We start from the raw sequence: 13,071 nt of genomic DNA on the forward strand, positions 1-13,071 counted from the left end.
AAGCCAGAAGTGGGAAGATAGTACAGCTGAATATGTGGCTGAACAGCTGGTGTAACAGAGAGGGATTCAGATATCTGGATCATTGGAATCTCTTCCACATCAGGTGCAACCTGGACAAAAAGGACAGGTTACAGCTAAACTGGAGGGGCACCAATATTGTTGCAGGGAGGTTTGCTAGTGTCACTTAGGAGGGTTTACACTGGCATGGCAGGGGAGTGGGAACAGGAGCAGCAGTGAGAAGAAGGTAGAAATTAATAGGATGATCAAGTAGGGCCAGGTTAATGTACAAGGCAGGACAATAAGAAGTGTATTGAGTAAGAAAGGAGGGAAAAATAATAATAAAAAGATGCTGAAGGACAGCCAAAATTACAATTCTTTATACAAATGCACTGAGTGCAAAGAACAAATTAAAGGAGCTGCAGACACATTCAAATTGGAAGCTATGATATTATAGCCATTATGAAGATATAGTTGCAGGTCAGTCAGGACTGGGAACAAAAGTACCATGTTTAAGGTTTACAGGTGGCATAGTGTTAACTGCAGAAAAGGTGGAGTAGCATTCTTGATTAGAACCAGAATCATTTCTACGGCGAGGGAGAATACAATGAGAGGAAAGCACCCAGTGGAGACGGTATGGGTGGAAACGAGGAACTGTAAAGTAACTAAAACCAGAATAAATGTCATCTACAGACCACCTGGTAGCATCTTGGAAGTGCTAGATTCTTTAAATGCTGAAATTAGGTAACAATGTAGAAACGGCAGAGTAGTATTAATGAGGGATTTTAATCTTAACAGAGTGGGAGAGACAGACAAGCACCTGGCAGAAAGGCTATGAATTTCTAAAGCATGTCCAGGATAGTTTCTTACAGCAATACGTTTTGGATGCAAAAGCAGATAAGCAATATTGGACCTAGTAATGAGCAATGAGCCTGATCTAATTAGTGACCTAATTGTTCGTAAGCATTTGTCAAATAGTGATCACAACATGATCCAGCTTCATCAAGCATTTGTAAGAGATAAGCAAAGATCGAGATATTAGAATTTTGGATTTAAGTAAGGCAGATTTTAATGGGATAAGGCAGAGACTGCCCACAGTAAACTGAGAAGATCTGCTAATAGCTAAAACAACCAAGGAACAGTGGAGATTGCTCAAAGTAGCATTTAATACTCTTCAGAAGTAGTTTGTACCCATGAGAAGGAAAAGCTCCACCTCACAAAACAAAACAGCCATGGACATGGTAAGGGACAACATAAAATTAAAAGAAACGGCTCATAAAAGTGCAAAAATCCCAGATTAGGACAAACACAAAGACGAACAAAAGGCCACAAAGCGGCTTACAAGAGCGCCTAAAAGGATTATTTGCAAGGAAACTTGCAAGGAGACTTAAAGACAATAAGAGGAGATTTTATATTTTTATAAAGGGAAAGCAGCAGGTTAAAAGTACTGGTCCAGCAAAGGCTGAGGGTGGGAATACTGTCAATGTCCAAGGGGAAATGGCAGACATGCTGAATAATTATTTTGCATCAGTACTTGCAGCAGAAAAGGAAGATAGTTTGCCAGGAGTCCCGCAGAAATTTACAGAGGATCAGGGACAGGGTCTGAATAAAATTTGTTCAAGTAAATCATCAAGAATGAGAAAATTAATGGAATGAAGAGTAACAAATCCTTAAGACCTGATGGTTTCCATCCACGGATTAAAGGAGATAGGACAGCGCAATGCCAATGCTCTGATCATAATCATTCAGAGTTCCCTTGATTCAAGGGTTGTAGTTGTGGATTAGAAATTTACTCATGTCACTCCACTCTTCAAAAACTGAGACAGAAGGAAACCATGGAATTACAACCAGTTAGCCTAACATCGGAGTTAATCAGAGACAGTCAACATGGATTCATGAAGGGTAGGTCATGACTGGAAAACCTCAGCTTTTTGAAGAGGTGACAAAAGTGCTAAGTCGATGGATATTGTTTATACAGACTTCCAGAAGGCTTTTGATAAAGTCCCAAATAAGAAACTGTTATTTGGTAGAATCCATTGGAATTGAGTCTAAGTTACTAACATGAATAGGAAATTGGTGGAGTGGCAGGAAACAGACAGTTGGAATAATAGGCAAGTACTCAACTTGGCAGGACATGACTAGAGGTACCCCACAGGGGTGTGTTGGGGCCTCAATTATTCACAATATTAATGACTTGCATAACGGTGTAAAAAGTCACATGTCCAAATTTGCTGACAACACAAAATTGAGCAGATTGTAGACAATGTTGACAACAGCTCAGGGTTCAAGTCTTGCCTGCTACAGAGATATGCAAAGCCATCGCTGAATAGGTTGATTAGAAAATATCTAAAATTTCAACAGGATGTTGATAAACTAGGTAAATGGCGAAAGCTGTGGCAGATGGATTTTAATATAAGCAGGTATGAGGTTATCCATTTTGGACCGAGAAAGGATAGATCAGGGTATGTTTTAGAAAGCACAAAGTTAAATACAGTGGATGTCCAATGAGATTTGAAGGTTCAGGAGCACGGCTCTTTAAAATATCACAAACAGCTGCAGAAAATAATCAAGGCGGCTCAGGAGTGCTGGCCTTCACATCTAAAAGGGCTGGAGTACAGGAGCCAGGGCCGAGTCCCGAAGCGAGTCATGGCTGGACCCTGCAGCAGGAGCAGAGGGGTTGCGGGCCAGAGCGGGAACAAAGCAAGCCCAGGCTGGCCAGAGGGACAAGTCCTGGAGGCAAGTCCAGGACATAGTGTGGAGGCAGCAAGGCCTTGTGTTCTGAAGCCCGGTGAACACGGACTCTGTGGAAAAGGACTATAACTGGAGTACTTTAAAGATACGTTTCATTATCATTCTGGACTTTTTAAACTCTGTATTGTCTTGCTAGTCTATTTTTTTCTATTTCAATGCTGTAACAACACTTAAAGGACAGGTATTTCTGCTATTACATGTGTTTCATTAATGCAAATTGGCTGTAACACGATTGATGAATAGTGGACTTTATTTGGATAATGCAAACTTTCTGCTGTACAGGTATAGCGATTTCCCTATAACGCAATTTTCTATGGCTATTTTCTATAGCCCGAGGTCACAGAAGAACGCAACTATTGCACTATAGGAGAAATACCTGTACCTGTACCTAGGTACCCTGTACCTAAGATGGCGCCAAGAGGTGCCATTACAAACTTTTCACTGCACTCATTCGAGTGCACTTAACAATAAAGGCTTTTCTATTCCATACAGATGTTATGCTGCAATTAAACATAACACTACTTGGAGTACTATGAGCAGATCTGGGCACCACACTTTTAGGAACGGTGTTTTGGCCCTGTAGGGAGTTTAACACAGGTGTACAAGGATAATACGTGAACTTCAGTGGTTAAGATATGACAAAAGATTAGACAAATTAGGCCTCTTTTCTCTAGAATTTAGAAGGCTCAGGGGTGAACAAATTGAACTAGATAAAGAAAAACTATTTCCCCTGGTTGAAGGTTCTGGAACTGGGGGGTGGGGGGCACAGTCTAGGAATTAGAGCCAAGCCATTCAGGAGAGATATTAGAGAGCACTTCCACATGCAAACAGTAGTGTAGGTTTGGAACTCTCTTCTTGAAATGACACTCCATACTAATTCAACTGTTAGATTTAAATCCGAGAGAGAAATTTTTATTAAGGGCATTAAGGATATGGGTCCAAGGCAGGTATATGTAGTTAGGACACAGATCCACCATGTTATTACTGAAAGGCAGACTAGGCTTGTGGGGCTGAATGGCTGACTCCTGTTCCTATGTTTCTAAAAATAGTATCTCTGAAGTTAGTAGTAACCACTGTTAACAGCTATTGTCTAAGAGAAATTATTAGCCATCCTTCTCTGAAAAAAAGAATTGATTCCTATTTAACATGTGATACCTTTTCTTTGTCCTCGCAATGCTCTTTTCACCTTCAAAATGCAGAAAAGATCAAAAAGCCTTTCCTTGGGTCTTACAGAAAGGAAGGAGCATCTTTATGTTAGGAATGAAAGGTTGCCAATGATCACTCTTAATGATCACTCCAAAAGCAGTGAAGACTCATACTGAAACAATGAAAAATCTTCACTGGTATTAGCTGCCTTTCAAATAAACCTGTGCAAACCCACTTTATATCTTTTTAAAATATTCATAGCAAGACTTAGTTATTAGACATCACATTGAAACTGCTAGTTTGGGATTTTGTCCCTATAAAACTCTTCACAGATTTGACACATCTGTTCAATAATTATTAATTCTTTGAATATTACTGTACCTGAGCCTCATCCGGGATTATAGGGTCTTTCACAGTCCCATTTGATGCCAAAAGAGTGGGATTACCAGGGGAAGAGGAGCCTGTCTGATTGGCCAACAAATCAAAAAGGATCAGAGAACCTACGGATAAATTAAAAGTGATGTACATTTATTTTTCAGAACACTCTTGGAGGCACTTTCTTTTAGAAAAGAGTGAGGAACCATCCCAAATCTTTTACAAGTGAAAATCAATTAAACTTGGCTAGTTTTAAGACTAGCTGTATTTATTATTCTTTACTATGTAAAAATCACTGGATTATTTACACTCAGAGGTATAATGTGCATTCTTTGCAGCACTCCACTATAGTGGGAATTTTAACTTTACTTAATCTAATTGCATGGCTCAAACAATTAACCCTTTAATGCCACTACATTATCTGAACCATTAAACTGGATTACTACCTTATAATGCACTTCCGTACATAAATTGTTCTTTAAGGTTTATGATCATTTCCTACTTGTAGTCTATCATATCCTCTGCTAATAAATATAAATAGAATACCTACAGAGCGAAAGCAGGCCATTCGGCCTGACAAGTCCACACCAACTCTCCAAAGAGCATCCCACCCAGATTCACCCACCCCACCCTATTCCTGTAACCCTGCATTTCCCATGGCTAATCCACCTAACCTACGCATCCGTGGACACCCTGGATAATTTAGCACATCTTTGGACTGTGGGAGGAAACTGGAGCACATGGAGGAAACCCACGCAGACGCAGGGAGAACGTGCAAACTCCACTCGCACAGTCACCCGGAGGCCAGAATTGAACCCGGGTTTCCCTGCCGCTGTGACGCAGCAGTGCTAACCAATGAGCCACCAATGAAAACAAAATAAATTGTACAAGAACAGTGTTGCCATTTTGTCAATCAATTCTACTTCTTGCAATACACAGCAAGAATTTGCCTTTGGGTCTTTGGAATTCAACATCTCAAATTAATGAAAAAGTACCTCAAAGTCTACAGTATAATCTAAGCATCCACACAACAGTAAAACTGTGAGATGACTTAAAGTACATCTTTTAGTTTTTAAAGGTATGTAAACAATATCATAAGCAGAATGCAAGTAAAGCACAAAGTGCATTTAATTGCATCAATGAGTGAACTCAAACAGAAACACTATATTAGTGATTAAGGAATTTAGGGACACTAAACTGTCATAGCTATTGACTGTTGGTGCAAAAGGCAAAGGGCTGTATTGCCTTCGTTTCCCTAATCCATTTACCATTAATCTGCTTCCAAAGGTTCTCTAGTTACATATAAAGAATCATTCCGCATGAAACATGGTACCAAAGTTAAACTTCTAAACACATTTAGATGCTTGACTTTCAATACAAAATAGAATTTGCAGTGAACTGCAGAAATATTTGTAAAGAATTGACCATTGTGCAATGATGGCCACAGAGATGTCTATTGAGGCAATAAATCAAGCTGGAAAGCAAAACAAAATTCAAGATTAAGTTCAAATGAAAACATATTTCAAATCAAAGTTCTCAAAGATCTACAGTGTACTTAATGTCATATTTATGTATCAAAATAAATTACACTGATGGTCATTACGAGTTACCAATTTCTTCTTTGTACCAATTTCTTCCTTATGCATTTAGCACTTTGCAACTAACAACGTGCTGGGAAATTTGCAGCAGACTGCTAAAGGTGCTGAGGAAAATCCACCGTCTCAGATCAACAGAGCACCCAAACAAGCACTAGCAGAAGCCAGGCCCACTCTCAGATTCAAACTAAGGGGAAGAGACAGAGCGAGAAAAGGGGACCAAGCGAGACACAAAGAGGGGAGCGAGCGAGACAGAAACAGAGCGACAGCAACAGACAAAAAGAGAGAGAGGGGGACCGTGATGGGAGACAGACAGAAAAAAAAGGGAGGGAAGCAAGAGGGAGACAGAAAAAGGGGCAGAGAGAGACAGAGAGAAAGGGGGACAAAGAGACAGACAGACAGACAATAAAAGAAAGAAAGTGAGAGAGAAAAAGGGGGATTGAAAACAGGGAAAAAAAAGAGATGGAACATAGGAAAGAGATGGAGGAAGAATGCTGGATGCAGGGGACAATGAAATAGGGCAGAAGACAGACAGAGGGGTGACAGACAGGCAGACAAATTATGAAAAAGAGGGGTAGGGTAAACGTGATGCCACAAAGCTACCCTTTCAAGTGTTTCAAAATCCTCTTGAAAAGCTCACGCACATTATGCACTTCCAAGACCCACAACAACGGTGGCCTCTCACAAATTCTCATGACATAACAAGTAAAATATTAAGCAAAATTCTATAGGTAATTTAGCCTCAACCTTTCTGAGGCATACTGTCCCCAAATCATCATCACCACTTCAGGAGATAAACTGAGGCCACAACACACAGGTTAAGTTTTTTCATGAGAAGTATAGTAGTGATTTAAGTAACCTATCCCATACTCAAAACTACATGCAAGCAATTCTACATGAGACTAATTAATTATTCAAATATCAACACTTATTACCGAGACCGTGTCCTGCAAGGGAGACTCCTCCTTTGAAATTAGGATTTCGACTCAAGAAGAGAGCATATAGTCGATTGATTTCTGCAGCTGCTTTATCCACAATAGTCTGACAGTAAGCAGGGCTGTTGTAGAAGAATATATCCAATAATGTCTCATTGGTAAAGTGACGCAAGCGGCCTATACTCGGTAATGTGATTTTCTTCATACGCCTGACGTAAGAAGAACAGGAAAATAAATCAATTAAAGTCACATGGGTAAAGAGTAATATTCCATAATTTAACTCTGAGTCAAAACTGAAACCAGAGCAAAGTTTTGATCTAATTTATTTCTAAACAGTATCACATGGAAATTACAGAACAGGAGCAGGCCATTTAACAAGTATTTATGCTCTACATAGGTATCCCCCAGTACCATTTACTGCATTAAATGAATGTAGTCTTTCAGTTTCTACTGCCTGCTGTAATTAAGTAATACTTTTTGAGCATTCATGGACGACATTTTGTTGTAGAAATAAAGCTGAGGCAATCAGTTCTCAGCATAATGACGAGATAAATCATATGGCATCTTTCAGTATCCAAACGTTCACTGCTAAAGACTGAAATCAAGACTTTACTGTCCAGGGTGCCTTATTTCTCTACAAGCTTCACTCCATAAGACCAAAAGACACAGGAGCAGAATTAGGCCATTCAGCCCATCAAGTCTGCTCCACCATTCAATGTTTCTCAACCTTGTTCTCCTGCTTTCTTCCTGTAACGCTTGATCCCCTTACTGATCAAGAACCTATCTATCTATCTATCTATCTCTGTCTGTAATACAGTCAATGGCGGCGTCCATAGCCCTCTGCGGCAATGAGGTTCCACAGATTCACCACCCTCTGGCTAAAGAAATGCCTCCTCACCTCAGTTCTAAAGGGTCATCCCTTCACTGACGTTGTGCCCTCAGGTCCTAGTCTCTCCTACTAGTGGAAAAAATTTTCTCAACCTCCAATCTAACCAGATCCCTCGGTATTCAGTAAATTTCAATGAGATCACCCTTCATCCTTCTAAACTCTATTGAGTACAGACCCAGAATCCACAACCTCCCCTCATTCCCAAGATCATTCTTGTAAACCTCCTCTGGACCTTCTCCAACGCCAGCACATTCTTCCTTAGATACTGAGCCCAAAACTGCTCACAATATTTCAAATGCAGTCTGACTACAGCTTCACACAGCCTCAGCAGTACATCACTGCTCTTGTATTCTAGCCCTCTTGAACTTAATGCTAACATTACATTTGCTTTCCTAACTGCCAAATGAGCCTGTGTTAACCTTAAGAGAATCCTGAACTGGCAGTGTCAAGTCTCTTTGTGCTTCACATTTCTGAAGCCTTTCCCTGTTTAGAAAATAGTCTATATCTCTATGTATTATTAGAAGCATTTAACAGTCAAATGCATCAAAGGGCCCAAGAAATTGATTAAATTAATGTCTAACAGTATGATCATTCTTAGTTACCTCCAAATGACATCTCTGGTACTGAATGAAACATTTCTTCTGACAGCGCAAATTCAAAAATTGCCAAATTTACTATAAATACACCCAGATAATAAACCAAAATAATGAAATAAAATTAACTGATAGATCTTTTCTTATTAAAACCTGATAAAGGTAACGTATTAGTTGACCATTATGCTAAATGGTAAAACTATTTTGATCTTATGTTATAACCCATGGAGTAGTGGAACGAGAATGATGTATGCCACCAGGCTCGGTCATAAAAAATTTAATTGGTTTAAGGAAACACACAGTTGCTTGCCTCGCTAATACATTTCTTTGATCTCTCTTAGAGAATGCCACATTGATTTATATTTATAAGTACAGCAGATTCCAGTGTAAAAACCCAGATGGTCTGTGGCCAAGCTTAATGCATGGCTAGTATTGTTTGTTGATCTCCGACTAAAATTCTAGGCCCTTTTACATTACTGTATTTATTCAAATAATTCAATAAGCTTGATTGAACATGATCTTCCCTTCTGAAATCCATGCTGACATTTTTAAAATTATCCTGTACATTTATATTGCAATGAGTATGGGCTTTGAGAGGGGATGGGTGTCTCAGGTATCCCTGAAACTCAAACATTAGTCTGCCAGGGCACTGGAAGGGAGTGCAGCAAAATGCTGTGGTTCACCTCGTAAGTGGCAATTTGCATTCAACTGGAAGAAAAATTCATTTGGAGTGTGATGATATTATGGTTTTAAGAGGTGTGTTTTGTCCTGGTTTCTCTTAGAGAAAGACTGGGAGACAGGTGGCGAGCAGTCTATAATAAGATAAACAACTTGTGAGATCTTGGGTTTTTTTTTATTAAAACGTTGGAACAATAGAAGCAGCCTGAAGGGGTGTGGTCAAATTCCCACAGCACCAGGACCTTTAGTTCAGCTTTCAGTAGTTGCTGTGGGGGTCTGGAAGAAATGAAAGCTATTTTTTGTCCCTTTCTCTCAGTTACAGCCAAAAAGCTGGGGCCTCTCTGCCTGGTACGGGAGTTGCATGTGAGGCAATCTGTTCTGAATTTGCCTTTTGGCAAGGGTGTGTTTATGGGATCTTACTATATTGGAACAGTTAATTAGTAATAGACACAGTAACTATTATTCTGTTAAGTTTTCCAATAGAGTTAAGTTATTCCAGTTCCTTCCTTCTTTTGTTGTATTTTAACTGTAATGGATGAATAAAGGGTGAAATGCAACACCTTACATTTACCTTTAAAATAATAAGTAGTTAGGGTCCAGAATATCTTCTGAACATTTTGAGGGGGTTTGGTCTGGTCCATAACAGGAGTTAAAACAGGATTGAAAGGTTCCCCTAGTCTGTGCCAGAGGAAGAATCTCCAGGGCAAAGACAATCTTACTGTGTAAGAGTTCTGACATTAAAAGTTCCCAGACTAAGGAAACGAACAGAGGTAAATCCTTGGAAACTAAGAATCAGATTGGAGCAGTCCCAGAAGAAGTCACTGTTTGCTTAAGGAACAGTGTAAAGTGTTTTTATAAAGTGTGTTTTTGGTTACGCTAATAAAAAGGAATGTTCTGTTGTGTGGTTTGTGTTATGTACATAGTTGGGTTTGTTTTGCCCCTTTGAGAGAGCAGGTCAGCTGACCCAGAGCGAGAGCTAGGGGAGGCTGTCTGGGAACCGATTGTGGAGCTCAGAGGATCCATAATAAAGTATTCCCTGTTCAAGTCTACCCTCCATCTACCTCATGTTCTATTTATGGTTCCAGTGAACCACAAACATAATTTCACGGGACAGTTGAGGGGCAGATATTACTAGTGGTCATGAGTGCCCACTCCAAGTGGCCAGAGATGGCGGCCGTGAAGTCAGTATCAGCGGAAGCAACGACAGACCGACTGGATGAAATATTTCCCTGGTTTAGGAAGCCCAAACAAGTTATGAGTGACAATGGTCCACTTTTTGTGGTGCAATAGTTCGAGGAGTACCTGGAAAATCATGGAGTCAGATTTGGGAGATCATCTCCATATTACCCAGTAACAATCAGGTGGAGAGATTTGTGCAAACCCTGGAACAGGCCTGAAAGGCCTCACAAGGGGAGGGTGAACTAGCATAGCAATTCGACAAGTTCCTCAGCATGTATAGAAACACACTACACGTGACAAGCCAGTGCTTGCCAGCATTCTTAATGTTCAATCACCAGCTGAGAACCACGTGTAACTTACTGTGGCCAGAAGAGACCAGAGAGGTAATACAGTGAAATCAAGAAGGACAGAAGGTTAGAAGGGGAGGAACCTCACGGTTGAGATTATTCCTAAGAGGACAGACTGTGCTGGTCCAGAATTATACATCAGGGGAAAAGTGGATGCCAGCAGAGGGGGTGGCGGCTCAATGCTGTTGTATATGGTGTAGACTAGGGATGAACTGGTCCTGAGGAGTCATAGAGACCAGCTGGTCGCTGCACCTCACCTAGGGCGGGGGGGAATGTCCGTCGGAATACTGAGCTGGTCCAGATGGGACCAATGGTGTCAACCACGTCACGTGTCTCCAAACCAGGCAAATATTTCATCCAGGCGGTCTGTCGTTGCTTTCACTGGTACCGACTTCACGACTGCCATCTCTGGCCACTTGGAGTGAGCACTCATGACCACTAGTAACATCTGTCCCTCTAGTGACCCAGAGAAATGACAACATCAGTGTCACGGGGTAACAACAGTCAGAGAGGGATGTACCTGTCGAACAACAGGAGCTTCCAGAAGCCCAGGGGACTATGCTAGAAAAGGCTCCTGAGGTGAGATGATGATCTTCTAGGATTCACCATCCCCTTTACAAACTGATCATATCAATGTAGAGTACAGACGGGTCGTTTTCCCATTTTTTAAATACAATACTCCTTACGATGTACATATGTTAGCTGAAATGCCGGCATAATAATTGTTCGATGTATATATATTAAGGGCAGTATTGAACTAAAGGGAGAGGGGTGTTATGTATGTTGTTGGGGGCAGTGTTGTCCCTTTAAGAGAGCGGGTCAGATGACCCAGAGGCAGGAGCTAGAGGGTAAGTCTAAAACCAAATGTGGAACTGAGAGGGCCCACAATAAACTATTACTTGTTCAAGTTTACCCTCCATCTACCTTGTATTCTATTTTTAGTTGCAGCACACCACAAACTTAATAGTGTAAAGTACAAATTGCTGAGAAAGATGGCATTTAATCGTTGATGATTTCGGCCTCCTGTTGCGGTAAAATACTTAAATGAAATCTTCTTGTGCCGCTCTTTTAGTCATCATTGTAACTTGAAATTTCTATTTTTTTGGAACACATTTTCAGTCTCTGTGCAGATTGTAGCATAGGTGTTACTTGTGGGATAAATATTGATTTCGACACATTAATGGTCATCACATTACAGGAAGGATGTGGAGGTTTCGGAGAGGGTGCAGATGAAGTTTTACCAGGTTGCTGCCTGGATTAGAGGGTATGAGCTATAAAAGGAGAAGCTAGAAAAACTCAGATTGTTTTCTCTGGAGCGGCAGAGGCTGAGGGGAGACTTGTTGGAAGTCTATAAAATTATGAGATGCATAGATGGGGTTGACAATCAGAATCCCGCCCCCCACACCGAGTTGAAATATCTAATACTAGGGGGCATGCATTTAAGGTGAGAGGGGGAAAATTCAAAGGAGACATGAGGGGCAAATTTTTTCACACACAGTGGGGAGGCAGATAAGATAGGGGCATTTAAGGGACTTTTAGATAGGCACATGAATATGCAAGAAATGGAGGGATATGGGCCAAAGGCAGGCAGAAGGGATTAGATTAATTTGGCACGATGTTCGACACAACACCGATCCTGTGCTGTACAGCTTTACATTATATGACACAGAGGTAACTCTGCGACTTTTTTTCAAATTGTATTGTGTAACGTGAGATGTCGATCTGAAAAAGCAGTCAGAGCCTTGGTTTACCATCTCAACTCACTTTGTAGCACTCCTTCAATACAGCACTAGAGTTCCAAACTTGGCTGTTGCACTCAAATGGAAATTAAACCCACAAGCTTCTGACTCAGATGTAAGCATTCTACCAACTGTACCACAGCTGACACAATTTAGTGAAGTAACACTGGACAGTTAAACCATTTTAAACCAATTTTTCTCAAATTGTAAACAATGCTTGTTAACATTCAAAGGCATCAGAATTGGACGGGCAGACTTTGAAAAAGGAAAATTATGTAATTCTTAAACTACAAGTGACGAGAGGCATGAAAATGAGTTTAAAAGGTTTTGATAAAAAGATCTAAGTTTCTGACAGTCACAAACTGTTCACAGGATAGGAGAAACTGCAATCCTTTGTTCTTTTGCATGTTGAGCCCCATAGATCAGTGATATTTAAGTTTAGAATGAGAAGTGCTATTACAAATATATCCAGGATCATTGAAATTTATGATGCCAGCTATCAAATATTTAAGAGCAATACAGACATTGTCACTGAATACAATTATGAAATAGGTGCATTGAGTCTCTTATTTGTCAAGAATCTGAGATCATTTTGGGTAGGTGGAAATGTAGATTTGAGATCAAATCAGATCAGATCAGATCACTGCATAGTGGACCAAGCTTGAGGAGGTGAATACTCTACACCTGCTCCTAATATTTATGTTCATATATTTATGAAACTTATCCGCCAGGAATTAAATGAGTGCTATAGTATCTTAGAGTGTAGACATAACTGAGCAGTGGATGATTTCTTTGCTCTCACCAATCACTATTTTACGTTTAAGTCTTTAACTGGATTGGCCTATGA

General features: G+C 40.3%; 1 protein-coding gene across 1 annotated transcript in view; it reads right to left on the reverse strand.

The window, feature by feature from the left end:
* Positions 1–13,071, reverse strand: part of LOC109912023 (SEC23-interacting protein) — a 101,933-nt gene that overhangs the window by 73,130 nt on the left and 15,732 nt on the right. The window contains exons 6-7 of the mRNA XM_048609199.1: positions 6,800–7,008; positions 4,276–4,394 (exon numbers count right to left, since the gene is read on the reverse strand). Of these exons, the coding sequence (XP_048465156.1) occupies positions 4,276–4,394; positions 6,800–7,008 (328 nt within the window). The remainder of the gene's footprint in view (positions 1–4,275; positions 4,395–6,799; positions 7,009–13,071) is intronic.

Source organism: Rhincodon typus, chromosome 20 (assembly GCF_021869965.1).
Source record: "Rhincodon typus isolate 14 chromosome 20, sRhiTyp1.1, whole genome shotgun sequence".
NCBI lineage: Eukaryota > Metazoa > Chordata > Chondrichthyes > Orectolobiformes > Rhincodontidae > Rhincodon > Rhincodon typus.